Genomic DNA, 27693 nt, shown 5'->3' with positions numbered 1-27693 from the left:
AACTGGGTCATGGTCTGAAGACCAGTGACCTAAGGAATAAGCATTGCCTATTCTGTTCCCACCCTGCAGAGAGCAGCTCTGAAAACGGCATCGGGAGCCACCGTGGTCATCACTTCCGAATGCAGCTGAGTGGAAGGAGAGGGCCCAGTCACGCCCCAGGGCAGTCGTGCAAGGGATTAGTGCGGAAGAGACTGATGAGGAAGTGGGTCTAGTGACAGGAGAGATCCCGTGTGTGGAAGGTGAGAAGGAGGCAGTGAAGGCCTGGAGGACTGAGGTGAAACCAGGAATAACACACACAGCACAAAGAACTGTGCCACATGGCTCGGAGCCAGATGCAAAGGACCAATCAGCACGCAGCTTGGAAGCATTCTGGGAACACAGGTCTTCAAGCATTCGTCCTCAGGGGCAGAGCTTTCAGGACTCAGATCGGCAATGGAACTCAGTCTGCATTTGGGCACCACGTAAATGGCCTGGCCAGATTTTCAGAAAAGCTTCTAAATCTGGCACGACAGGTCAGAATGCGAGCTGCTGGGAGCTGGGGGCTTTTAAGAATTTGGCCTCAATTGTGGGGCCTTGAAAACCTGGTCCTAAGTTTACATGTAAGTAACCCTCTTGTGTCATAGAGCACATCAGAGCCTGTTACCTCTTGACGTAAGGTGGAAACTGGAGAGCATTGGAGAGCACAAATGGGGCAGAGTTAAGGACGTCTGATAGTTAAGGACATCTGATATTTTCAGATTCTCTCTCAATATTAGGGTGAAACAAGCATCCAGAAAGCAATGGGAAGGAGACTGCCAGGCTGCTCTTCTAGCTACGGGAGAAGGGAGCGAATGACCTTTGGCTACTCACTATCATGTTTTCCAGGGCGTACTTGGCCAGCCAGCAGTTCAGAAAAACTGGAATAAACAGATTCCGTAAAGGGGACCAGAATATCTAGAAAAAAATAGTTATTTGCAAGTTTATTTGAAGAACCACAATGATCAATGATGCTTTATTTAATAAGTTATAAAAAATTAATTATTAGCCCTGCTCCTTAGAAACCATTGGCTTCCCTTACTCCTGGCAAGAGCAAAAGTCCCAGCTGCCAGTGGGGACACCCTCTGAGTTTGATTTAGCGAGTCTTAACTAGACTCGCTAAATCGAACTCCGGAAGATCAATTGCGGAGTGAAGAGGTGGCCTTAGACTATACTAGCCAACTGCATGGTTATAATTCAGCGCCACTGCACTCCAGGTTAGATGAAAACACCCTGAAACCTGCCCATGATACGTCTCCCAAAGTTGCTGCCTCTGCTGGAGCGAAATTATGGTTACAATGTTGGTCTGAGTGGGTCACAATCAAGGCTGCGGAGCATCTTCCATACTATCCAAGAGTAATGCAAAACGTTCACAACCTGCCATGGAACCATGACAAAATGCAGCCAGTCTGCCTTAGGTGCGGAGGTGGAACTGAAACCAGCTGATTTCCATGAAAAGCATTTTTAAACCCATCCACAAACTGGACAATTTAAATAAAAACGAAAAATTTCCCACACAAAGTCATTTGTTACTGGGGGAAAAAAAAAAGTTTTGTGGGAGGGGGAGAGGAGTGAACCTTCCGTGAAGACTTCCCGTCGTTGGAGAGACACCCACCAATCATGGTTTCATAATGAAAATGTGCTGAATGTCGATTGGTTAAAAAATATCCAGAGCAACACACACTTACTGTGATGATAAAGGGCACCGTGTTGATCATTTCAAGGATGAATGAAATGCGAAAAATCTGCTCCCAGATGTTTCCCTGCAGAATGGGGACAAAAATCATCAAATTAAATACTGTTCCTTTCCTCTGGGGCATCTGGTATTGGCCACTGAGGGCAAACGGGACACTGGGCTAGATGGACCTTTGGTCTGACCCAGGGTGGCCGTTCTCATGTTCTTATGCTAGATCAAATCCACATCACTCAGCCCCATGCAGGATCAATCCTGTGCAGACGGGACTCAGCACCAGCGCTGTCCGGAGGAGTCAGGAACCACCTGCCGGTAAGCGACATTTTATTTGCTGCATGAAACAAATGGACTTTTCTCCTCTTGCAGAAACATGCTCCCCCACCCCCTTAGGGAAGAGCTCTGGGTTCAGCTCAGAGAGCTCGGGGATGAGCAAGACCTGGGAGACTTTCCTCCGCATTAGAGGTGAGAGTGATGCGGCAGGATTCAGATCCAGGCTTTTCACAGGCGGCTAGCCAGGGGCTGCTGGAATCTGTGATTGGTTCGGCTTATTAAAAAAAAAGAGACGACGAGACAGGCCGCTTGCAACATCCTGGCCGGGTTTGAGTTTCGAGGGCTGGCCGTGAAGCTGCGTGGGGAGTGATTTGAGCAGGGTAGCTGCTCCAGCGGGAGCGGGAAGGAGAAGGGAGAGGCTGCTGTTGCTTTCACGGATGGGGCCTTCAGCTCTCCATCCAGGTCCGCCGTGCGCGGAGGGCTCTTACCTTGTAGCTGAGATAGATGAGAAGCATGGTCTCGAGGAAGCTGATTAAAGCGACGCTCACCTGGGAAACAAACACACGCACATCAAGGAATTTGAATCGTCTTGGGTTTGAGTTGATGCATCATCGACGAGCTCGGAGGCTCCCCAGCCGCTCGGACGGCGCAATCCCCGCTGGCTTGTAAACAACGGACCAGAAAGCTGCCCAGGGCGGAGGCTGGACCTTTATGGAACCCCAGGACGATACCAGAGTGGCATGGATTGGGGGCAACCATGGGAAACCCTCTCTGTCCACGTCCCGGTTCCTTTGTCAAGCTGCCAGCCTGTTCTAGATGGTTCTTGTACTGGTGCTGATATGCTAGTCGGGGGGCGGGGGGTGATTTTAATGTAAAAATAAGGATTATGCTGAAACACTCCTGAGCAGGGAGGCAATGAAAGTACCTTATGCCGATATCGCTCATTCTCTTTATGTCAAGTGGTCTATGACTAGTGGTCTATGACCATCTTATAGGACCACGAGCTTGGGGCTCACCCCACTCCCTGCTGCTGGGAGCCCTGTGCCACCCCAAGAGGATGGAGCGCCAGCACCAGCTTCCTGCTGTGGGAGGGGAGAGCCTCATGGGCCGGATCCAGCTCGTGAGGGTAGGAAGTGGATCTGTGTGCTGCCGCTTCCCTTCCCCCTGGCTGGGGAAACAGCAGCACAAGAAAACTCTCGCCTGGAGGCTTTCTTGCTGCTCCTATTGGCTGGAGTTGTGGCCAATGGGAGCAGCAGGGGCGGTGCCTGGGACTGAGAGGAGGCTCAGAGCCAGGAAGCACCCCCCCATACTCCTCACCAACACCCCGCTTCTGCACCCATCCTCCCACCCAGATCCCCCCACCCTCGGCCTGCTTCTGCACCCATCCTCCCACCCATATCATCAGGGGAGGTTGGCTGGTGGTTCGCAGAACGGCCTAAATTGAGCCAAAAAGTTTGAGAACCTCTGCTTTATGCTCATATGACTGCCCCCATGCTAGGGCCCGTGCCGTTGAACCACACTGGTACAGCTAAACAGTGCCACACTTGGGTTAGACAAATCTTTCGGGGGCAGCCTGGCTCTGCTGGTGACAAGAGGAGTTGGACTGCTGAGTTGAATGGAGATGGGATTTAAAAAAAAAACATTCCTGGGAAATGTTTCACCCCTAAAAGAATTCAGAGAATAAAAATGGCCAAACCTGTTGGATCCAAGACTCCATCCCACCCTGAGAACAACTAAAGATCAGAGACAAAATAGACGGGGGTAGTATTGTAGGGGAGGGGGAGGGAATGAATCTTCCTAGAGAGCCTGGACCCCTAAACTTATTTGGCTCCACTGTAGACCCCCATTCTCCCAGGCTCTATTAAGAACAGAGCTGTGGGAAACCCACACAGCTTAATCTTCGTAAGTATTTGCATAAACAGACTGGTCTCTTTCCCATCCGCATTGGTAAGTTTCCTTGCTCCTCACCATCTATTGCCCAGGAAAATCTGTGTCCTTTTGTTGTCAAGGATTTGTCCCAGGAAGAAAAGTGCTCAGAGCAACCCTGGCGACACAGAACAAACCTTATGCAAACTAACGACGGTTGATGGATCTTTGTGTGACAATGCCTCCTGGTCAGCTACTTACTTGTATTGCCCATAATGGCATTTTCCTGTCCACCCATAAGATTGGAGCCCTGTAAGGAAAATTCAAAATGATCCTGAATTGGAATCTGTTTCCAACAAGCCATTCGATGTTTTACCCGGCAAGTGTGATGTCCACGTTTAGGGCACGTCTACACAACAGAGTGAAAGCTGAAATAAGCTTCGCAACACGAGCGACGTCAATTGTGTAGCATAAGTGGAAAAAGCTTAGTTTGACTTTTGGCACCATCTACACAGCTGGAAGTCCGAGGTAGAGCACTCTTCCTCCGACTTCCCTTATTCCTTGTAAAATTAGGGTTACAAGAGTCGGAGCAAGACGTCTTCCAGCTTGACATTATTTCGACATTACGTTGTAATAGCTGCTTGCACTGTAGACACACACGATGTTATTTCCGAATAACACTGCTGTGTGGACGTACCCTTTAGTGATCTTTATCTTCCTGAAACTCATTATTACTATTCAAAACTGCTAAGTCTGCCTCCAGATCTGAGGGTGTGTCTAAACTAAATGGCTCCATCGATGGAGCCATGTAGATTAGGCTGATCGGCAAAGGGAAATGAAGCCGCGATTTAAATAATCGCAGCTTCATTTAAATTTAAATGGCTGCCGCGCTGAGCCGACAAACAGCTAATCAGTTGTTTGTCAACTCAGCGCACTAGTCTAGATGCTCCCGCACCGACCTGAAAGCCCTTTATCGACCTCCCCGTTATGCCTCGTAGGATGAGGTTTACTGGGGAGGTCGATAAAGGGCTTTCATGTCGACAGGGGAGCGTCCAGACTGCCCCGATCTGCCAACAAACAGCTGATCGGCAGAGCGGGGCAGCCATTTAAATGTAAATGAAGCCGCGATTATTTGTTTGCCGAACAAACAAATCTACATGGCTCCGTCGACAGAGCCATGTAGTTTAGACGTACCCTGAGTTTCCTCAAAGTCTTTAAGACCTCGAGCTCGGTTCAGGCCCAAATAATTCTGAGTCGTTCCCTTTTGCAAAACGTCGGGAACAAAACTGTGAACCTAACGAAACTCCATTTGAAATCCCACACTGGGGCCAGATGTGTGAATCTGGGATGAGCTTTTGGCACACCTGAAGCAACAGACAGAGTCAGGTGAACACCTCTGAGGACTAAGCAGTTTGGGAGGGAGTCAAGGTTCTGAATGAGTTGAACAAGCAACTCTCAGGGCGCAGGAGGAATCAAACTGGAGAGGGCTCCGAACCCTCAACGATGTCTTGACAGTCGCAAAGCTCCCGAACAGAATGTCTGGGGAACTACAATTAAACTCAGGCACCTGAAACGCTACATGCGCCAGTGGGAGAAACTGACCGTTGGCTGGAACCATCAATTGGTCTCACTCCACGACAACTTTGTCCATTACACTTGGGTAGCAGAAACTAGACTGAATTTGAACCTCAAATCTGCCTACGAAACCTCTCACAGGCTATGGGCTGGATCTCACCCTAGACGACACAAACCCACTGGAGGTGAAATTAATTTCCTATGCACATCCAGTCCTACCCAGCAAGCAAGAGCAAGTGTGCTGAACTGTATTGGAGTGTGTTTAACAGATTATCGAGACTGCTCTCTGCATGGAGAATGACTCATTTCCAAAAGCAGAACAGTGGATGCTTTTCTAGCTGTGCATCTCAATTCCTCAAATTCTCTCCCTTATTTTGACAGCTGCATCTCAATGGACAACCTGTGGTTACGGGCAGTCACAAGCATCAGAAATTTACATTCCAGGTTTCCCCAACTCCGGGTTTGAGTGGAGCAGGATTTAAGCATTAATAGCAACTTACCAGTTTATTTCTGTGGATGACTGGTTGAAGGTTGAGTAACTCTGCTTTTCGCAACCCCAGCTAAGACAAGAGAAACAGAAACAGAGAGAGAATCGGTATGGTACAACAGACCAGCCCAAGGGGTTAGGGAGACATAAAGATAGTGCAAGTCACAGCCTGACGCTTAACTTCTTGAAACTGCTCCCAACCCATTGTTCTGAAAAGGAAAAAAAGTCTGGAAGCTGCAGAAACTAACGTGGCTGGTGGGTGTAGCTATGATTACATCTGATGAATGCAGCATTGGCTAATAATAACTATAATACCCAGGAGTGAGAGTGGTTTTAATCCAGGGGAGCAGAACCCATTGACTTCACTTAGGGCATGTCTATACTTACCATGCTGGAGATCGATCTTCTGGCATTCGATTTAGAGGGTCTAGTTAAGTCCCGCTAAATCAAGCGCTAGGGAGGCTCCAGCCAACCCAGCACCAGTACTGCTGGCAGTCGTGAGGCGTAAGGGAAGCGTTTGCTTCCATCTGCCTCCCTCTGTGAAGATAGCACCAAGCATGGCTTAAGGTAAGCTGACTCCAGCTACGTATGTTATGTATTTTATGTAGCCGGAGCTGCGTTCTTCAACCTGACCTTCCCGGTCTAGTGTGGACCACACCTTAGAGTTCCAGACACTGTACACCTATAAAAACGACCCCTGCCTCAAGTCTGGCTAACGCTGGCAATTTTGCTACACCACTCTGGCAAAATAAAATAAAATAAAATGCCAACCCACCCAGTTTGTCCCTGCTCTATCTGTGGAGATTGGGGCCAGAATGTGAGGAATGGGCCAACCTTGCCCAGCACCAGCATGGGACCCTTACCACCATCTCTGCCCTCTTCTTCCACAATTGGATTAGAGCTGCCTGGCCCCATCTCTGGCCCTTTGCTGCCCCCTCTGGTCATTACGCAGTATAACTGTCCCTGCTAGCAGCCCCCTCCCTTTCCATGTTATGAAAAACAATCACATTCTAGGCACATCCCATTGTGCTGTCACAACCAAACCCTGGCCTTGCTTTCGGCTATTCTAAGAGGAAGATGCACACCCAATTTGGTTGTTCTTGCTCTTACTGTTTGAACAAACAGATGGACAGACAGACTCACTCACTCACAAACTCTCTCAAATAAATAGTAGATTTCAAAAGGCCTCATTTTTGTTCCAATGAGAAATGAAAACATATTTCTAAACCTCCATTTTTTTTTGCAAAATGGAACATTGCTCTCCAGCCAGCCCTAGAAAACACCGCCCAAATGCCATTGTCTAGCAACACCATAGAAATGAATCTAGATCAGTAGCCTCCTGTGGCATGTTCACATCTCTGAATATAAAAGCCCTTCATCTCCAACTCTGCCGTGGCCTCAGCTCTGGAAACACACATCAAACCAACGATGAAGCAACTACATCGAAAGAAACATCAAGCCAGCATCGATCCATCATTACCCTCTACCTCTGGTCATGCCTCATAGCTGGTCGTGCCTCATCTAAAACCAACCATCGCCTTCCTGGGACATTCCTCCCCCTGGCCTTAAAAGCCAGACAATAATATTTTCAACCAGCTATGCTGAAGGCCTCTGAAACAGACACATTTTGATGGATCCTCCGTGGATGTAAATGGTCATAATTCTATGAGCAGTAGCGAAGCTACAAGTAGCACAAGCTGAAATGCTGTCTCTCTCTCTCTATACAAAGCTCTTTAAACGTCTCCCTGTTGCAGAGGAACAGAGTTGTTAGCCAGTGGAATGCATTCTAGGGGGTCCTAAGAATTATGAAGGGCCAGGGACTCTTTTATAGGAATTCATTTGATTGATAATACAGTAGATGGGTCCAGATTGACTCTGCAAGAATAAAAGAGACTCTGGGGTATTCGGTAGTCTTGTGTGTTCTAGGGCATCATTAGAATCATCATTGAGTGGCAGGGGTGAATTCCTATCTGGACTCATGTGGGATCAACTCTGGACTCGTGCGATCGTCTCTGATATACACGGTCAAGGCTGCTTCCCCACTCTGGCACAATGAATGCAGAAGTGGGGCCCCGCAAAAGTACCCCAAAACCTGCTCTCTCCAGGCTTTGGTATAAAACTCCCCCCCCCCCATCCTAAAAACCTAGTTTTGGGGAATAAAAAAAATCCGCCGCCACCATCAAGGGCTTTTGAACCCACAAACAAGGGTGGACACTTGAAACCAACCCCAGGGCACCCCAAGCTTTCCCCCTCCCCAAAGAGCTTGAAAAAGAAAAGAGAAAATACAAACTGCAGTTTGTGGTTGCTGTCCCCTAGTCAGTGGCCTGCAGATCCCACAGGCAGATTTCCCAGGACACAGAACTGAATTAATACCAGGTTATTTAAAAAGGAAAGAACTTTTAGTATCACAACACTTCTGTTACAGGCATAGTTAGATTGGTAAGAGCCACCAATTAATAAACTCATGGAGAATTTTCCCATGGGAACAAAACTTAGTTCCAAAAGAGAGGAAGCCCCATTTCTAAATGCACGGACATCAGATTCCCATTTGCCAGACCATACAACAATAAAAGGGATTTGCCCTACTTACCGATGGAGAAGAGTCTTTTCTTGGAGAAGGACATATTGTCTGTCCCCCTCGGTATCTGGAGCAAACTGGCCAGGGACAAAGGAGGGAAAAACCAAAACTTCCTTTGTCCCAGTTTGAAATTCCTGCCTGCATTTCTATTGGCTAACTGCTACCTAGCTAGGTACCGTTAACCCCTTAATCCCCAGGCTGCTGGCCATCCCGCATGACCATGACATACACGTATTAGAAGATTTACCCAGCGTTGCACGGGTGCTTAACTCAATGAATTTTGGGAGGGGGGGAGGGGTTGGAAAATAAAATGAAAATGACCAGGCTTCATTGTAGTCATTGCTCTGGGGTGGGGCCGGGGAGGAGGGGTTCGGTCTGTAGGCTGCTCCAGGGAGAGAGGACAGCCCCAGCCTGCTGTCACCATTGCAACTTAGGGCCACTTGAGACGCACTTTTCTGTGGCCACTGCAGCTCCAGCGAGCAGAGCTGGGGGAGGGGTGCATGTCCCTGGCTGGGGCAGGTCGAGGTTCGTCTGCCCCCTGCGCTCCCCAGCCAGGGGGAGGAATGCAGCAAACTGGGCACGTTCCCCTCGCTCCCTGACGAAGGGGAACAGCTAGCAATGTCCCCATACAAATTGGGGAGGGGGAGCTTCAGCCTCATTGCCCTCCCTAACGGGAACCTGGGGGTGGCAGGCTTGGAGCTGGGGCAGTCCCAGGTAGGGGAGGTGCCCCCAGCCAGCCCCTTTCACCTGAACATAAGAACATAAGAACATAAGAACGGCCGTACTGGGTCAGACCAAAAGTCCATCTAGCCCAGTAGCCTGTCTGCCCACAGTGGCCAGCACCAGGTACCCCAGAGAGGGCGGACCGAAACCATGATCAAGCAATTTGTCTCCTGCCCTCCTTCTCCAGCCTCTGACAAACAGAGGCCAGGGACACCATTTTATCCCCTGGCTAATAGCCTTTTATGGACCTGACCTCCATGAAATTATCTAGCTTCTCTTTAAATTCTGTTCTAGTCCTGGCCTTCACAGCCTCCTCTGGCAAGGAGTTCCACAGGTTGACTACACGCTGTGTGAAGAAGAACTTTCTTTTATTAGTTTTAAACTTGCTACCCATTAATTTCATTTGGTGTCCTCTAGTTCTTCTATTATGGGAACTAATAAATAACTTTTCTTTATCCGCCCTCTCCACACCACTCATGATTGTATAGACCTCTATCATATCCCCCCTCAGTCTCCTCTTTTCTAAACTGAAAAGTCCCAGTCGCTTTAACCTCTCTTCATATGGGACCCATTCCAAACCCCTAATCATTTTAGCTGCCCTTTTCTGAACCCTTTCCAAGGCCAAAATATATTTTTAAGGTGAGGAGACCACATCTGTACACAGTATTCAAGATGTGGGCGAACCATAGTTTTATACAGGGGCAGTAAGATATTCTAGGTCTTATTTTCTAATCACATGCCTGGTGATTCTGTCTCTTTTCTGTAGGGTTTTAGAGAACCAATCCCATTCCAGGCACATCCCATTTTACTGGCACAGCCAAACCCAATCTTGCTTTTAACTTAAGATAGGGGGAAGCTGCCTACCAAATTTGGTGGTCCCAGTTGTTTCCGTTTAGGAGTTCTGGAGCAAACAGACAAACAGTCAGGCAGACTGACAGACTCTCTAAAACAGAGGTTCCCAAACTTTTCAGCATCACGCCCCCTTTTCTTATTTTTGAAAAACCCTCCCCCCCCCCCAAAAAAACTTGTTGAGCAAAAAAAAAAAAAAAACTGAGCAGGGCAGCAAAACTTGATGGGGAGGGGGGGCTGAGTCACCTCGTGCCCCCCCTGGAGTTTTTTCACACCCCCAGTTTGGGAACCCAAGCTCTAAAATATATAGTAGAAGTCGAGGAATGTCATCATGAGATAAAACTTTCAGCAGTGCCTAAGTCACACTGATGCTTAAATTCCACTGAAAGTCAGAGGCACTTTGGGGTCCAAGTCACAAAAGTATTTTTGGAATTTTTACCTGGGATGACTAAGGGAAGAATCAGAAAATCATTCGTGTGGACCCTGGAAAACAAACTCACAGACCTATTCTCCACTGGCACTGAACCCAAATCAGATGGCAGAGCAATGGAGAGCTAGCAGCTTCCAAATTATGGCTGTTGTCACGGTAAAACGCAGCATAGCAGAAGCTGCCTCTGAATGCATAAGCAGAGGAGACGGCAATAGAATCATAGAATCATAGGACTGGAAGGGACCTCGAGAGGTCATCAAGTCCAGCCCCCCGCCCTCAAGGCAGGACCAAGCTCCGTCTACACCATCCCTGACAGATGTCTATCTAACCTGTTCTTAAATATCTCCAGAGAGGGAGATTCCACCACCTCCCTTGGCAATTTTTTCCAATATTTGACCACCCTGACAGTTAGGAATTTTTTCCTAATGTCCAATCTAAACCTCCCCTGCTGCACTTTAAGCCCATTACTCCTTGTCCTGTCCTCAGAAACCAAGAGGAACAAATTTTCTCCTTCCTCCTTGTGACACCCTTTTAGATATTTGAAAACCGCTATCATGTCCCCCCTTAATCTTCTTTTTTCCAAACTAAACAAGCCCAGTTCATGAAGCCTGGCTTCATAGGTCATGTTCTCTAAACCTTTAATCATTCTTGTCGCTCTTCTCTGTACCCTTTCCAATTTCTCCACATCTTTCTTGAAATGTGGTGCCCAGAACTGGACACAGTACTCCAGCTGAGGCCTAACTAGTGCAGAGTAGAGCGGCAGAATGACTTCACGAGTTTTGCTTACAACACACCTGTTGATACAACCTAGCATCACACTGTTGACTCATATTCAACTTGTGGTCCACTATGACCCCTAGATCCCTTTCCGCCATGCTCCTTCCTAGACAGTCGCTTCCCATCTTGTATGTATGGAACTGATTGTTCCTTCCTAAGTGGAGCACTTTGCATTTCTCTTTATTAAACCTCATCCTGTTTACCTCTGACCATTTCTCTAACTTGCTAAGGTCATTTTGAATTATGTCCCTATCCTCCAAAGAAGTTGCAACCCCACCCAGTTTGGTATCATCTGCAAACTTAGAACCCAAGCAATTGAGTTTTCATTTCTAGCACAAACCAGCTGCTCCCCAGAACAATTAGCCAGGTAAGCAGCAGCGAAAGGCACACTGAAGTCCAGACCTCATCATGCCCTGTTACCATGGGAGGAGGCAGCCATGCTGACCACACACCACATCCCACCTACCCAAGGCTGAAGACTATGTCCAGAGAGGAAAGGGAGTTTTGCTCCAAGCAGTCTGGGCAATTGAACACAAGAATTCAGCCTCTTTCACTGAGCTTTGCTTGGTTAAGCCTCACCCGGTTAATAGACTTCGATTGTGTCGCTCTTTGAGCCAACAAAACGGTGTGACGATGCCCTTGGATAATGCAAATACACCCGACAAGAAAATATCTCTTAAAAAAAATCACATTTCGAAGGAACTGCATCCACCTAGTGTCTTAACAAGACGGAGCTCTCCAACTGGTTGGCCTTTCTCCTTCCAAGAGCCAGCTGATTTGCCAGCTTCCTAAGAGAACTGGCCCGATATCAACCTCCCTCAGCAACCCAGATGGTGAAATGCTGTCAAAAATAAGAGGCCTGGTTCAAACAGAAGATGTGAATCTGGAAGCTTCAGAGCTCTAGTTCTGGCTCCGACACCGACTCCGTGGTCACTTCACTGTTTGCCTTGGTTAAAAGATAGCATGGATAGCAGGGCAGGGACTGGACTCGCTCTCTCGAAGTCCCTTCCAGCTCTCGTGTTCTAGGATTCTATACTCACCTCCTTCACACGGCTTGGGAGGGATGGGACAGAAGACGGGAAAGTTCTGCATTAGAATCCTAGAACTGGAAGGGACCTCGAAAGGGTATCGAGTCCAGTCCCCGTCCTCATGGCACGGCCAAGCACTGTCTAGAGTCCCTGACAGGTGTCTGTCCATCCTGCTCTTAAATATCCCCAGTGATGGAGATTCCACAACCTCTCTGAGCAATTATTCCAGTGTTTAACCACCTTGACAGGAAGGAAGTTTTTCCTAATGTCCAACCTAAACCTCCCTTGCTGCAATTTAAGCCCATTGCTTCTTGTCCTGTCATCAGAGGCCAAGGAGAACAATTTTCCCCTCGTCGTAACACCCTTTTAGATACTTGAAAGCTGCTAACCCGTCCCCTCTCAGTCTTCTCTTTTCCAAACTAAACAAGCCCCGTTCTTTCAGTTTTCCCTCATAGGTCATGGTTTTCTAGACCTTTAGTCATTTTTGTTGCACTTCTGTGTGCTGTGACAGATGTTTCTCCTTTCCCTGCCTTCACACCCAAATAAGTAGCCTGCAGCCGTGGCAAACAAAAGAATCAAAATGGAACTGAGTTGCTTTCTATGTTGGGAGAAATCACACATGGATAAAAGAGGCAAAAAAGAAAAAAAAAGATACTCACCAATAAGACACATATTCAAATCCCGAGCAAACACTCAGACCTATTTAATCATAGGTCAGTTCAGCTCTGGAAACGAGAATGCCAGTTTCCTCCCAATGGGCTTAAACAGGATTTAGGGTCAGAGCCTTGAAGGATGTCACCATACAGGCTACCCAGAAGGCCTGAGCATTTGTCCCATGTCTGAGGGCAATGGGATCGGTGCGTCTTCAGCCAGGTGGTAGAGTAACGTTTCAAGCTACAGACGAAAGGAGTCTACACTTAGAATACTGTCATCGGCACTGAGAAACTAAACCGGCCAGGAAACGGTCACAGAGCACTGCCCACGCCATCTTCCCACACATGAAGCAGCATCACTCAAGAGCTGGTCAGAAAATGGAGAGAAGCCCCTGGAAAATTCCGAGGTGTGCATGAATAAATGGAAATCAGACTATTTTGATTCTGAGGTGCCAGTATGGAGCCGTAGGAGCTCACTCTCCTCTCTAAGTTGGGTTCCTTGGTCAACATATCTCTCCCATGATGCACCATGGTCTCCTCTTTTGGGGAGGGCAGAAAGTGCATCACAAGAGTCATGTGAACACAGTGCGCCATGGAAGTCCTTCACATTCGAAGGTGACCATCACTGCTTGGTTTGGTTTCTGTGAACACATGAGTGGCTGATGAGGCCAATTTGAGTTTGCTGTGGCACACTCAATGGGAGATGTCATCATGCGTTACTTGATGAACATTGGACATGGCTCTGAAACGAACCGATTTTTTTCACTCCACGTGGACGCCACGAAATATGTCCCTTGAGTGCCAGGATGCATCATTTCTCCATTTGTATAAGCGGAACAGCTGTCAGGGCCTCACAGGGTGTGTCTAGACTACAGAGTTTTGTCGACAAAAGTGGACTTTTGTCGACAAAACTATACCTGCGTCCACACTGCCTTTGAGTTATGTCGACATAATGTAGACAAAACTCAGCAGTTTTGTCGACGTATGTAAACCTCATTCTACGAGGAATAACGCCTTTTGTTGACAGAGTTCTGTTGATAGAAGGCATTATTGCATCTACACTGTCCTTTGCGTCCACACTGTTATGTCGACAAAGTGGCTTGCTTTGTCGACAGAACTGAATGTAGTCTAGACGCTCTTTGTCGACAGAAGCTTTGTCGACAGTATCTGTCAACAAAACTTCTGTCAACAAAACCCTGTAGTCTAGACATATCCTCATTGTCAATCGCTGGAATTCTCGCTAGAATTCTGCTGAATTGTCTTGTGCAACACTTTGAACAATCGCTGCCGCGGCAAGATTTATGCTGTTGGTATTTCTGCTCTGCCCCAGCAGTTCGCTTCTGCTCACAGACTGTGGCTCCAGCGGGGATGAGGCTCATGAGCGAGAGCTTCCCCAAACTCTGGGTCAGTATTGAATCATTCCCAGGATAATGTAAGGAACTCCTGAAAACGTTTCCTTTGGCCTCCCTGAGACCACTTTCCCTGCTTTAGCTCAACGTAAAAGATCTTTGGCAGTCGCTCATCTGACATTCTGGTGCCACGGCTGCCCATTTCATCCATGATTTCATCGGGAGAGCATGAATGTTTGGCATGCCCGCCAGCATGAGAATCTCAGTATCCGGAGCCAAGTCCCACCATCTTGTCCTCATGCGGCTCCTCGCATAGCCCATCTGAAACGGATCCAACTTCACAGTGTGGCCCGTGCGTACATCAGAGTTGGCAACACGATGGCTTTGTAGCCCGTCAGTTTTGTTTCTTGTCTAATGCCTCTACGCTCCCCCGGGTTTGCCCGTTGTCTGCCAAAGGGCACTGTGAGGGAATGAGAGGAGGGTCTGGCAGGGCAGGGGTTAAACAAAGCCTCTTTGCCCAACTAGCCCCGCCATGTTTTCCCTACAGCCAATGCCAGGCCTGGAGGGAGGATATAAGGGAGGAGCCTGGCTTACAGGAGCTGGTTCTGCAGCCTGCAGGACCTAAGCCATCTACTGGGTCAGCCGCAGGAGCACGTAAGCCTCCAACCCCTCCTCTTGCTGCAAAGTAGGAGAACCTACAAGGATCACTCACCAAGCAGGGAGAAATTGGACTCTTGGGGCCATACCCCACACGTAAGAACCAGACTTAGATAACAGGCCAGAATTCCTACACCCAGGGCCCCAGTGGCTAGGGCCTACATTCCTTTGCTGCCAGCTAACTCCAGGACCTAACCACTAGGCCACCCTGCTGCCCAAGAGACCCGGCCACAGGCATACTCGCGGTGGGGCATTCCGGCGTAGGTTTCGTCATCGGTGTGAACGGCACATGACCGTGGCCAAGGTCAGTGAACTTGTTCATTGGGTGGAGGGTTTGGCCAGTCGCTGTGACAGGGCAAGATTTTCCTAGTGTGGGCTGGTACATCGCTTCTGTCGTCTTGCTGTTAATTGTAAGACCAACATCATCCCAAGCTGAAGAGAAATAGTCCACACTCAGTTGCACGTCAGACTCACATGTAGCATTCAGGCAACAGTCATCTGCAAACAGACGATCACGAACAGTCTCCTTCTGTACCGTCTTAGCCGATAGTCTCCTCAAATTGAAGGGCTCGCCATCATTCCGGTTTCTAAGGCCTATCCCAATGTCACAGTCACAAAAGGCATTGGTAAGCATGTCAGCATCACACACAGCCATGCTGGACTCCATAGGGGACAGCGAGTGGTTCGGATGACTCATCCTCATCCACAATGTGAGCCAGCACGCCGCCGTGGAATTGCCAGACTATTGCCATCAATTTCTCCAAGCAGCCACATTTTGCCAGGATCCTCCCAGACTGACAGCATCCCGTGGTTTTGCCAGTTCAATGAAGGTCATACTCAGGTTAGAATATTGTTCCTGGCATGTCTCCTGAGGTTGACGAGCTGCCAACACCTGTAATCCTTACCTGACACCGCACTGACCCTCGGGCAGGAGCTTTTGTTCAACGTGTCGCACGAGACAATTCAGCCGAATTCTAGCGAGAAAATTCTAGTTTCTAAACTTCCCCATCCAGTTTTATTTTCCAGCGTGTTATACCGGGATAGTGAATATACAGATTATTATATTGCAGAGTTTCAAACAAGGAAGCAAGGAAAGACCTCCGGAAGCATCCACCCTGCATCTCTGCTGTAGAACAAACACAGTTTTCACTCATGTGTCTTCTAGGACCCATTTGCCAGGATGGCGACTTGAGAGCTAATTGATGAAGTGACACAATACACAGCTATCCATCAACACGCACAAGAGCTATTTCCCACTGCACAGAGCTCTGATGAAGGCAGGGATTTTGCTCTGGCTGTAAAGCTCACTGCTTTATTTTTTCATCATAGCGCATCACTTGACATTTCAGCAAGTCGGATCAGAGGAAGAAGAGATGGGCTGTTTCCCCTACATCAAAAGTGTCTGAATGGAATCCAGAACTTCTAGAGGCTGTGGGAAATCAACAGAGCATCTGAGACGCTGTTTGAAGTGTTGGCTTGCTAAAAAGGCCCCTGGGATGAGGAATAGCAGCGCAAAATAACATTTAGGCTAATTGTTCTGCGTTAGTTCACTTAGACTAACATCAGCTTCCGAACCAGAGCCCCCATGCCCAGCCTAGCCCTCCAAAACAACACCCACCAGCCCCCTCTAAACCTTCTGCTCCCCCCAAAGGTCTTTGGGACCCATCACTGTCAGCTGTTTAAGGACAACAAATGTACATAAAAAAATTAATGCCGCAACTTCTGCGAGTTCCAGCAATCTCAATGCCAGCAGAAGTAACCCCACAAGAGGCCGAAACATAAGAACAGCCAGACCGGGTCAGACCAAAGGTCCATCTAGTCCAGTATTCTGTCTGCCGACAGTGGCCAATACCAGATGCCCCAGAGAGAGGGAACACAACAGGTAATTATCACATGATCCCTCTCCTGTCATCCATTTCCAGACAAACAGAGGCTAGGGACACCATTCCTACCCATCCTGGCTAATAGCCATTGATGGACCTAACCTCCAGGAATCTATCCAGCTCTTTTTTGAACCCTGTTAAAGTCCTGGTCTTCACCACATCCTCTGGCGAGGAGTTCCACAGGTTGACTATGCGCTGAGCGAAGAAAAACTTCCTTTTGTTTGCTTTAAACCTGCTGCCTATTCATTTCATTTGGTGACCCCTAGTTCTTATATTGTGAGAATAAGTAAATAAGTTTTCCTCATTCACTTTTTCCACACCAGTCATGATTTTATAGACCTCTCTCATATCCCCCTTAGCCTTCTCTTTTCTAAGCTGAAAATCCCCAGTCTTTTTAATCTCTCTTCATTTGGGACCTGCTCCAAACCCCTCATCATTTTTGTTGCCCTTCTCTGAAACTTTTCCAATGACAGTTTAACAAACAAAATACCCTGCTTTGTTGCCTCCGCAGCTTATGCTAATAACAACAATAATAATCCTGGCTGCATTCAGAGCAGAATAACTCAATGAGATCTCCAGCGCCCCCTTACAGCTGTAAGCAGATGAATAAATAAGACGGAAGAAACTCTGGAGCTGGGAGGCGCAGGCATAGGCTATGTCTAGACTGCCGCTTTTTATTGCGAAAAGGTACACAACTTGCATTCTGCAACTTGTGTGCCTTTTTCTGCTAGTTTTGTCGGAAGGGGCATTTCTAAAATTTGGCCCGTCTACAATGGGCCAAATTTTGGAAAAACCTCCTCATAGACTCATAGACTTTAAGGTCAGAAGGGACCATTATGATCATCTAGTCTGACCCCCTGCACAGTGCAGGCCACAAAATCTCACCCACCCCTCCTAGAATAATCCTCTCACCTAGATCTCAGATATTGAAGCCTTCAAATACTTTGAAGACCCCAAGATGCAGAGAATCCTCCAGCTGTGATCTGTGCCCCATGCTACAGAGGAAGGCGAAAAACCTCCAGGGCCTCTGCCAATCTACCCTGGAGGAAAATTCCTTCCCGACCCCAAATATGGCGATCAGCTAAACCCTGAGCGTGTGGGCAAGACTCATCAGCCAGACACCCAGAAAGTTCTCTATAGTAACTCCTATCATCCCTCCAGTGACCTATTTCCCACTGATAATGAATGGTCAATTCCATGTGGCACGAGGAAGACGGGGCTTCCGAAAGAACGTGTATACTCTTCTGCAAAAAATGTCGGAAGAGCAGATACGTTCCCTGGACGTGATGGAGTTTTTCCGGGATACCTCTAGTCTAGACATACCAGACTGGTAGACTGTAATTTGTTTTGGTTCTAGGAATTCTCAGGTCTATCAAAGGTGTTAAATCAACTGAGGGATTAAAAAAAAAGCAAAAACAGAGCATGGAGAATGAGCCACGTTGTATAATATAGATTGTATCTGCCTGAACTGGGATTCCCTGGCCTGGCAACAACCGTGATCCAGCAGGACTACGGATGCTCCTGGACCACAGAGCCCAGGAACAGGGAGGTCTGGCAGGGGGGCAGGAGCGCTGTAGGGGGCACTGGCAACTCAGTGGGGAGCCCAGTGTGGGGGGCTGAGGGGGGTGGACGGGCAGCACAGTGGGGAGTTCCGGCCCCGGCAGAACTCCCTGGCTCCAGCGGCTGTGGAGCTCTGACCCCAGTGGTGGGCTGGAAGCTCTGGCCCCGGCCATGGGACCCCGGCCCTCCACACCAGGCATGGAGCCAGGCGGCTGCAGAACTCTATGGAGCCGTAGCACTCCAGCCCTGGCAGCAGCAGGGCCGGCGGCCTCTAGAGAGCCCCGGGGAGCGAGGGCAGCAGCGGGGGCAGGCTGGAGCAGCCAGATGGCAGCATGGGTCCCGAGAGGAGGGACCGTCCCCCGTCCGGCAAATCCGCTAGCGTCCCGAGGGTGCCAGCCCAGCGAGGTCCAACCTGTCCCAACGCCGACAACAGGCAGGGAAACCACAAGAGGCGAGACAGAGCCGCTGTGGGGCTCAATCGGGGTGGAGGAATGGGGAGAGGTTTCCGTTTCTGTTCTCTCCTGCCCACTTGCGGCCACGGCGTGACTTGCTTACTGACAGGACCCGCAGGTTGCCTTTCCTCCACAAGCCGGGGGAGCGCGGAAGGCCTGTCATTTTGGTGTGGGGCACAAGCTCAGGTTTCCCCACATCGCTAGCTGGTGATTGCGCTCCACTATCCCCGCGCCTCACACGGAAGGTAGCGCGCACACAGCCAAACGGGAAAGGCACAAACGACGTCATCGGAGAAGGGGAATAGCCACTCAGGGTGTGTCTAGATTACAGGGTTTTTCCGAAAAAACGTCCCCTGCGTCTAGACTGCCTCCGCGTTCTTTCGAAAGTAAATTGAAAGAACGCGGCAGTTTTTTCGACCGCAGAAAACCTCGTTTTACGAGGAAGAACGCCTTTTTACGAAAGTGCGCTTTTGAAAAAAGGCGCTATGTCATGCAAACTGTGCTTTTTCGGAAGAGAGCATCTAGACTGTCTGGGTGCTCTCTTTGGAAAAGGCAGCTTGCTTTTTCGAAAGTACTGCTTGTAGTCTAGACGCTCTTTTTCGAAAGAGGCTTGTAGTCTAGGCGTAGTCTCAGAGGAGAACGCCCAACCGCGCTGGAGAAGCAGCACTGCCCTCAGAAATCTCCTCCCCTCTGGACACAAACCACTCTGTAAGTGGGGTAGTTGGTTGGCTCTGTACTATTCCCCATGGGTATGTCTACATTGCATTCCTCCTTCGAGACAGGAATGCAAATTCAGACACGTGAAATTGCAAATGAAGAGTGGATTTGAATTTACTGTGCTTCATTTGCAAAATCGCAGCCGGCCACTTTTCCGAAATAGCATATTTCGAGAAAACAAACGCGGTCCCTGCGGGGTTATTTAAAAAATAAGCCCTTCCTTTGAAATAACCCTTACTCCTTAGAAAATGAAGTTTAAGGGTTCTTTCGAAGGAAGGGTTTCTTTTCGAAATAACCCCGCAGGGACCACATTTGTTTTCTCGAAATACGCTATTTTGGAAAAGCGGCCGGCCGCGATTATGGAAATGAAGCGTGGGAAATTCAAATCCGTGCTTCATTTGCAATTTCACGTGTCTGCATTTGCATTCCTCTCTCGAAGGAGGCATGCAGTGCAGACATACCCCATCGCACCAGCTACCCAGACGCAGCTCTGTGGTGAGGCGGAAAGAACAAGGGAGCCCTTTATCTGGGAGAGGTTCTCAGGCACTGGTGCGTGGGCGGCGGCGGAGTTTCCGCGGGCATCGTCACACCCACAGCCACCTAACAGCTTGCATGCCGGCTCTGGGCACCAGGAAGTGCTGTCTGGTGAGCAGTACCACCGAGAGCCCATCACAACGGGAGCCAGACGGGTACCCGGGGATGGATCAGACCCACCGCTCAAATCCGCCTTCCTGTGCCCAACAGAGACTCACCAGCCTATTCCCTTGGCGGGGTTGTCAAGCAGGACACGGACAATATAGAGGAGGCAGGTGAGGAGCTTCAGGGAGAAGTTGAAGAGCCGTATCCTTAGGCCTGCAAGAGAGAAGACAACGGGATGAGAAGCAAATTGAAACAACCCTCCCCTTCTGCCTGCGTCAAAGAGCGGCTTCTGGCGGGCGGCAGGCACACACCAAGAGGTACGCTTGGCCAGAGCAAAGGGGGAGGGGCCGTAAGGAAGCTGGACTCGGAGGGAAGAGTAAGAAACCCTCCCACAATATAACGAGCAGCCCTGTGGCGCCTTAAGGTGCGTCTCCACGGCAGCGTTAGTTCGGAATAACGGCCGTTACGCCAACATGCCGCAATGCGCGTCTGCACTCACGCCAGTAAGGCGACCTAATGCCGAAATGATGGCGAACTGGAGGAGTGCTTCTGCCGACTCCTGTCATGCTCCTCAACTTGCATGGTGGGCCAGATCCAGCCGTTTTCCCCACCCCTAACTTAGGTTGACGGCCCACAGTAATATGGACAATACTTCAGTTGCCCAAGGGACTCGATCACACAAAGACTTGACTCTGTGCCTACCCTCACCCGACCGTTGTGGCATCTCCATGACCGGAGATATTGAAAAGTGGGTTAGACAGACACCTGTCAGGGATGAGCTAGACCATGGGTTCCCAAAATAGGGGGCATGAAGAAATTCCAGGGGGGGCACGAGGCAACCCAGCCCACCCATTAATTCCCCCCCCCCCCCAGTTGTGCTGCTATTTTTGTTTTTTGTCCCTGGTCAGTTCCTTTTTTTTTTACTCAACAAGTTTCGTTGCTATTTGAGGGGGGGACGTGAGGGTTTCTCAAAAATCAAAAAGGGGGGCGTGATGCCGAAAAGTTTAGGAACCACTGATGTAGACAGTACTGGGTCCTGCCGTGAGGGCAGGGGACTGGATGCGATGATCTCTCGAGATTCCTTCCCATTCTAGGATTCTACTGAGCCCCAAGCTACCCTCTAACCACTAGACCACGCTTCCAGAAAGGCAGCGGCTTTTCTGCTTGTGTTGACGGCATAGCGCCACATTCCAGCTGGCTCAACAGACGCCTGCATTCCATCCAGGTGACTGCGCCAGGAACCAGTGATGGGCACAAAATTAGAGGATACCAGGTGGCCCCCAATCTCTAGAAAACAGGCTGCCCATAATGGGGAGAAGGAGAAATCCTGTGACTGCCACTGCATTCTTGGAACAGCTGTTTCAATCGTATTTCAACACCTACTGTCCTTTAAGCCGGAGAATGAACGAACACAGCAATTTATGCGGCTGATTATAGCCCGGGTGGTAGGACGGGTAATGATTGCTTTTCCGGCTATTAGTGCAGCTTGCAGGCGACCGGGAAAGCTGTACGAACTTCGCTCGTGGCTTGGATGGTGCACGCCACTTCCTACGCCGTGTCAAAGGGAAGGCCCTAAATAAATCGGCCTTGTTTAGTTTGGAAAAAAGAAGATTAAGGGGGGACATGATAGCGGTTTTCAAATATCTAAAAGGGTGTCACAGGGAGGAAGGAGAAAATTTGTTCCTCTTGGTTTCTGAGGACAGGACAAGGAGTAATGGGCTTAAAGTGCAGCAGGGGAGGTTTAGATTGGACATTAGGAAAAAATTCCTAACTGTCAGGGTGGTCAAATATTGGAATAAATTGCCAAGGGAGGTGGTGGAATCTCCCTCTCTGGAGTATTTAAGAACAGGTTAGATAGACATCTGTCAGGGATGGTGTAGACGGAGCTTGGTCCTGCCTTGAGGGCGGGGGGCTGGACTCGATGACCTCTCGAGGTCCCTTCCAGTCCTATGATTCTATGAAATCAATACATGAAAACCGGCTGCTCGCTGGAACAACCCTCCTCCCTCCCCCCAGTATGGAAGAGAGGGATGGGGGGCTGTGGAGGTGTTTATCCTCAGAACGTGCCAGCATCCATTTCACAAGACTCGTCCAGCTAAGCTGGGCTCCTGCCTTGGCTCCCCAGGTGCTCGGTGGCTTGGAGGAGGAGGCAGAGAACATTAAAAGAGCCACGTTCGCCACTCCCTCCTCTTCCCAGCCAGTTTATCAGGCCATTACTCAAATTACAAGCACATTTCCATTAAACCTCTCCTCCCCAGGCCCCCGCTCTCATGCCACGCACCAGCTACGTGCACGTGTACGACCCACGAGGAACAAAAAGAAAATGTGGAATTAGAAATTAGTTCCAAGAGTCCCGTAGATTTCCCTCGGACGGAAAACGAAAAGGCATCGTTCTTCCAGTGGAATGAATCGGGGGAGTCCAAGGAAAGAGGGGATAGGTTTGAGGCCGACTAAAGCAGTGGGTCTCAAATATCTTTCCGCAGCCCACCAGTCATGATGGCAGAACAAGTGCAGGAAAATGTGACGGGGGCAGTCACAACAGACCTCCTTGAGAGTCTTCCGGGTGTGCTGGTAACTGGCCGCTTTGCTCTCTGGGGCTTCTTGCCTCCCTGTCCTGCTGGGCCAGATGGTCTGGTCTCCCGCAGGCAAGACACGGAGCTGAGATCACTGTGACCGAGGAGCAATACAGACACAGAAACTCTCCAGGGTCCGAGGACAATGCAGTTTGGGGCCCAGGGAAACCCCTCCCCTGATGGGATCAGAGCTGCAAATGAATTGTTCAGATAAGCCCCCTTTAACGGTGAAAGGAGGATGTAGACCCTGATTGCTCCTCCAGTTAAGAATTATCTTCACAGTGGGGGTGGGGGCTGGGTGGGAGGTAGGGTGCAGGAGGCAGGCTGGGAGTGGGGGGTGTGTGAAGGAAGGAGGCTGCAGGAGCAGGGTGGGGCTGTGGGGTATGGGAGGGAGGGAGGGAGCAGGAGGAGGATGGGGTGCAGGGTCTGGATCAAAAGGAGGATGGGAGGCGCTTACCTGGCTCTGTGCTTCCCACCGCTCCCAGGCACCGCCCCCCACTGCTCCCATTGGCCGTGATTCCAGCCAATGGGAGCAGTGAGGAAAAAACGGTTTCCTGTACTGCCATTCCCCCAGCTGGGGGACGGAGGGGGAGTAGCAGCACACGGAGCCACATCCTTCCCCTGCAAGCCGGAACCGGCCCGTGAGGCTCGCCCCCTGCAGTGGGAAGCCGGTGCTGGAATTTCAACCTCGCCAGGAGGGGGCCACGGGGCTGAAACGTCAGCCCGGGCAGCAGCCTGGAGGTTCCTGGCCCTAGACTAGAAATTTCAGGAGGTGGCGGCCATGAAGAATTCCACCACTGCTGAAAGTTCAGTGAGGGGGCCCCAGCCCTCTAAACACGCCGCAGCTTGCAACAAAAAGAAATCCAGCGTCACGCCGGATGCGAGGGGAATTTACGGCAAGTCCGCTCATTCTCTTCCCCCAAGACGTCCATTGCCAGAACGTCCCGGGAGCAATCCGTTACGTTATCTTTGTCCCGTTGGGGAACCTTGCCCAGACCTCACTGGGGCGTGGCGAGCAGCAGCCATAACTGTTCGTCTCTTGTGAGGGGAGACGTCTTTACTGTTCGCGCCAAGTTCACGACCGGGTGAAAGAGGGCACATGGCCCCCTTCCACCAGAGGCCCCGCCCCTTCTAGGAGTGAGGCACCAAGCCCCGCCTCCCTTGCACAGGGGCCTGGCGTGGCTGCCGGCTCCTCTGGTGGACGCATTGTTTATTTTTATGCAACGCTCCATGACAAGGGCAGGGTAGACACAATCCGGAGAATTAAGAGCCTCATAATGGCTTTCAAGGAGGCAAACGTATTGCACCATCGTAATGATCCACTCAGCACATGCATTTCACAGCACTGGGACTTGGCTGTGTCCCGGGTGCTGCATATTGATTTGCGGTTCTCATCATGAGTGATTATTAAGTGATGTAATTATGAGGCTCTTGGACATCTGGCTGCTCGCGTCACCCTCTTCATCCCTGCTACCTGATTTCTACAAGTGGTCAGTTCTCACAGTAACTAATTATCAGTGAATCTCCTCCTTTGCTGCCCACATGAAGGCTTCAGTTATAATGGGGCAGATGTGGTTGCCCTAAACAGCTGGAGTAAGCAGTTACTAATAGTAAACAGAGATGGCGGACATGCGGCTGTCCCTAGGAGGGTATGGAGGTCTATGATGAGACAGTGCCATGGAACTGACAAACCGGCTCCCATGTATATTGTGCCTGCTGACAGGAAGCCAGATCTGTCATTAGATCCAGGAAAGGTATTAGAGTGTCAGGGCTAAATACAAGTTCAAAGAGACAGAATATCTGCTGACTACTTAGGTAAACTAAGGGACCATTCAAGGTGATGTGGACAATTAACACCCGGTAGACATAGGACAGACAGGGTTAATGGGTTACAGACTGTTGGAATAAGCCGTAAATTCAGCGTACCAAAAATATAGAAGGAATCATGAGCTTTCGTGGGTAAGACCCACTTCATCCGATGAGTTGGAGAGCAATATGACACTGATACCCTGGGCTTGAATAAAGACATGAAGGGTGAGTCTAAACTACACCCCTCTGCCGACAGAGGGATGTAGATTAGGCACATCTCTATTGCAAATGAAGCGGGGATTTAAATATCCCGCGCTTCGTTTGAATAGAAATAGCTACCGCGGCACTTTGCAGGCAAAAAGTGGCAGTCTAGACGGGGATCGGTCAACAAGGAAAACCTTTTCCGATCGATCCTTTATGCCTTATGCAATGAGGTTTACAGGATCGGTCGGAAAAGGCTTTCCTTGTTCACCGATCCCCGTCTAGACTACTGCTTTTTGTCGGCAAAGGGCCGTGGCAGCCATTTCTATTCAAATGAAGGGCGGGATATTTAAATCCCCGCTTCATTTGCAATAGCGATGTGCCTAATCTACATCCTCTGTCGGCAGAGGGGTGTAGTTTAGACACACCCTAACTGGTTAATGCACTACAAAGCCAGTTTCCCCTGCCTTTGATATTCACATTTTCACATCAAAAGCTCTGAATGGGACACGGCCAGCCCACTTAATTAGCTTCATCAACACAAAGCCTACAATTGACAGATACTTCTTTTGCTGTTCTATATATCTTGTGTTCTGTTATTTCCTCTCCATCTCATCCAAAGAAGTGGGTCTCACCCACAAAAGCTCATGATCCTATAGATTTTGGCTAGTCTCTAAGGTGCTGCAGGACTCCTTGTTGTGAATTTAAACTCTCAGGCTCGTTGTCACAGACTGTGCGGGCGTCACGGGGTCCTGCACCTGCATCCACAGCCAGATGTGGATCTCAGCCGGTGAGTAGAACAGAAGGGTTATTGGTTCACAGGGACACAGCATAGCACAGACTTGTTGCTCTAGGAACCAGGAGCAGCCAGCACCATCCATCTTGGGGGTCTGGGCCCCTGCCCGCCCCCCCCCAAGCTAGCTCGACTCCCTTCTCCCTAAGCCAGCCGAAAAATTAACTCATACACCCAGGCACTGGCCTCAGCCTGGAAGCAGCCCCGCCGCCTTCTTTGTCCTGCAAAATTCAACCTGATTGAATCCTCCACCTAACTCGGGTGACAGGAGGCCTGGGTCATTTCCCACGTGCCCTCCCTTAGGAATACTCACCCAAAGATCCCAGCCCTTGTTGGGCACTGCACGTGCGCATGCGCACACAGCCACAGAACAGCACGGGACAGTAGAATCACATACAACACAACACAGCACCCAGAGTGAATACAAAACAGTGACTTCTGGGACTACAAGAGTCAATATAATCCCCACTACGTCACCCTCTGAGGGTACGTCTAGACTACAGGGTTTTGTCGACAGAAGTTTTGTCGACAGATACTGTCGACAAAGCTTCTGTCGACAAAAAGCGTCTAGACGACAGCCAGTTCTGTCGACAAAGCAAGCTGCTTTGTCGACATAACAGTGTGGACGCAAAGGACAGTGTAGATGCAATAACGCCTTCTGTCGACAGAACGCTATCGATAAAAGGCGTTATTCCTCGCAGAATGAGGTTTACATACGTCGACAAAACTCCTGAGTTTTGTCGACGTTATGTCGACAGAACTCAAAGGCAGTGTGGATGCAGGGATAGTTTTGTCAACAAAAGTCCACTTTTGTCAACAAAACCCTGTAGTCTAGATACACCCTAAAGGTGTTGCGCAGGCTTCCTTTGAGGATTAGGACTGGCAGGTCGGCTAGAATCACGGGTTCCCAAACTGGGGGGGGGGGCATGCCTCCCTGGGGGGAGTGAAGAAATTCCAGTGGGGTGTGAGGCAACCCAGCGCCCCCATCAAGTTTTCCTGCTCCGGTCAGTTCCCTTCTTTTTTTTGCTCAACAAGTTTTGCTGTTGGGGGGAGGGGGAGGGTTTTTCAAAAATGAAAGTGGGCGTGATGCTGCTCCGTGAGACGCGAGACCCCCAGGTGATGGGCTGTTTGTGTCTTTACCATTTTCCTGTGAGTTCATGCACTGAACGCCTGGTTTCACTCATCCCATGGGGGCGTTTCGGGCACCGGGCAAGGTCCGCCGTACGTTGGGATAGGCATGGGTAGGAGCCAAGGCCCTTGAAAGTTGGGTTGCGGGGGGTGTTGCTCATTGTAGCAGCGGGGAGACGCTGCGGGTTTGGCACCTGTGGCTCGGACAGAGTCTGGTGCCGCTTTGAATGGGTGTGTCCTGCCTGTGAGTTTATTCCCGATGAGCTTGGAGAGGCTGGGGGGGGGGGGGGGCGGGTTGTTCAGATCAGAGAAGAAGAAGAGCCTGAACGTTGTGTAACTTAAGAATGTCTCTCCCTCCACCGCAGAAGATGGGGCAGTAAAAGATACGACCTCACCCATCTGGTCTCGAGTATCCTGGGACCAAGATGACCACAACAATACTGCATCCCACTTGGGTCAAGGGCAGTGGCCCCAGGGCTCAGCGACTCGAAAGGGCCAGGAGAAGTGGTGGCAGGAGCCCGTGGCCCTTTAAAATCACCGCTGGAGCCCTGCGTGGCGCCGTCAGAGTGGCTGTGAGGGCTGGCTGGGGGTGGGAGGCTGGCACGGTGCACTCCAGGCTGGCTGCCCAATCCCCGCCCTTTCCCCCCAAAGCCACGCCCCTGCCAGGAGCACAGAGTGGGCCCCTCCCCACCTCATTCAGGGGCCTGGCAAACCTGCCAGCCCCCTTGTCTGGGGCAGTCATTTGGCTAGTACATGGATGCTCTGAGCATCGCTGGCACTAGCCGGCTACGCCACGCGATTTGGCCCCTTTGCAAAGTGCAGCCAGGTGCCATGGTGGTGAACATCCTGTCACCGCCTGGGGTGCTGACAACAGAGACAGATGAGCCTGCTTTCCCATCCTCCCGGTGGAAGCATGTTCTTCCAAAGAAAGGAAACCCCCTCCCACACCAATCTGCCATCCCAGAGGAAACACACGGACCCAGCCTCT

At 50.0% G+C, this 27693-nt stretch overlaps 1 protein-coding gene across 9 annotated transcripts in view; it reads right to left on the bottom strand.

The window, feature by feature from the left end:
- KCNT1 (potassium sodium-activated channel subfamily T member 1) overlaps positions 1-27693 on the bottom strand; it is a 231694-nt gene that overhangs the window by 75192 nt on the left and 128809 nt on the right. For all 9 annotated transcript variants that reach the window (XM_075905515.1, XM_075905514.1, XM_075905517.1 and 6 more), the window contains 6 exons: positions 20315-20414; positions 5920-5979; positions 4106-4154; positions 2467-2526; positions 1704-1778; positions 850-933 (listed from right to left, as the gene is read on the bottom strand). In XM_075905515.1, the coding sequence (XP_075761630.1) occupies positions 850-933; positions 1704-1778; positions 2467-2526; positions 4106-4154; positions 5920-5979; positions 20315-20414 (428 nt within the window). The remainder of the gene's footprint in view (positions 1-849; positions 934-1703; positions 1779-2466; positions 2527-4105; positions 4155-5919; positions 5980-20314; positions 20415-27693) is intronic.

The sequence above is a fragment of the Pelodiscus sinensis genome, chromosome 22, assembly GCF_049634645.1.
Source record: "Pelodiscus sinensis isolate JC-2024 chromosome 22, ASM4963464v1, whole genome shotgun sequence".
Lineage (NCBI taxonomy): Eukaryota > Metazoa > Chordata > Testudines > Trionychidae > Pelodiscus > Pelodiscus sinensis.
Note: the sequence above shows the minus strand (reverse complement) of the source record. Positions and strands in the feature narration are given on the sequence as shown.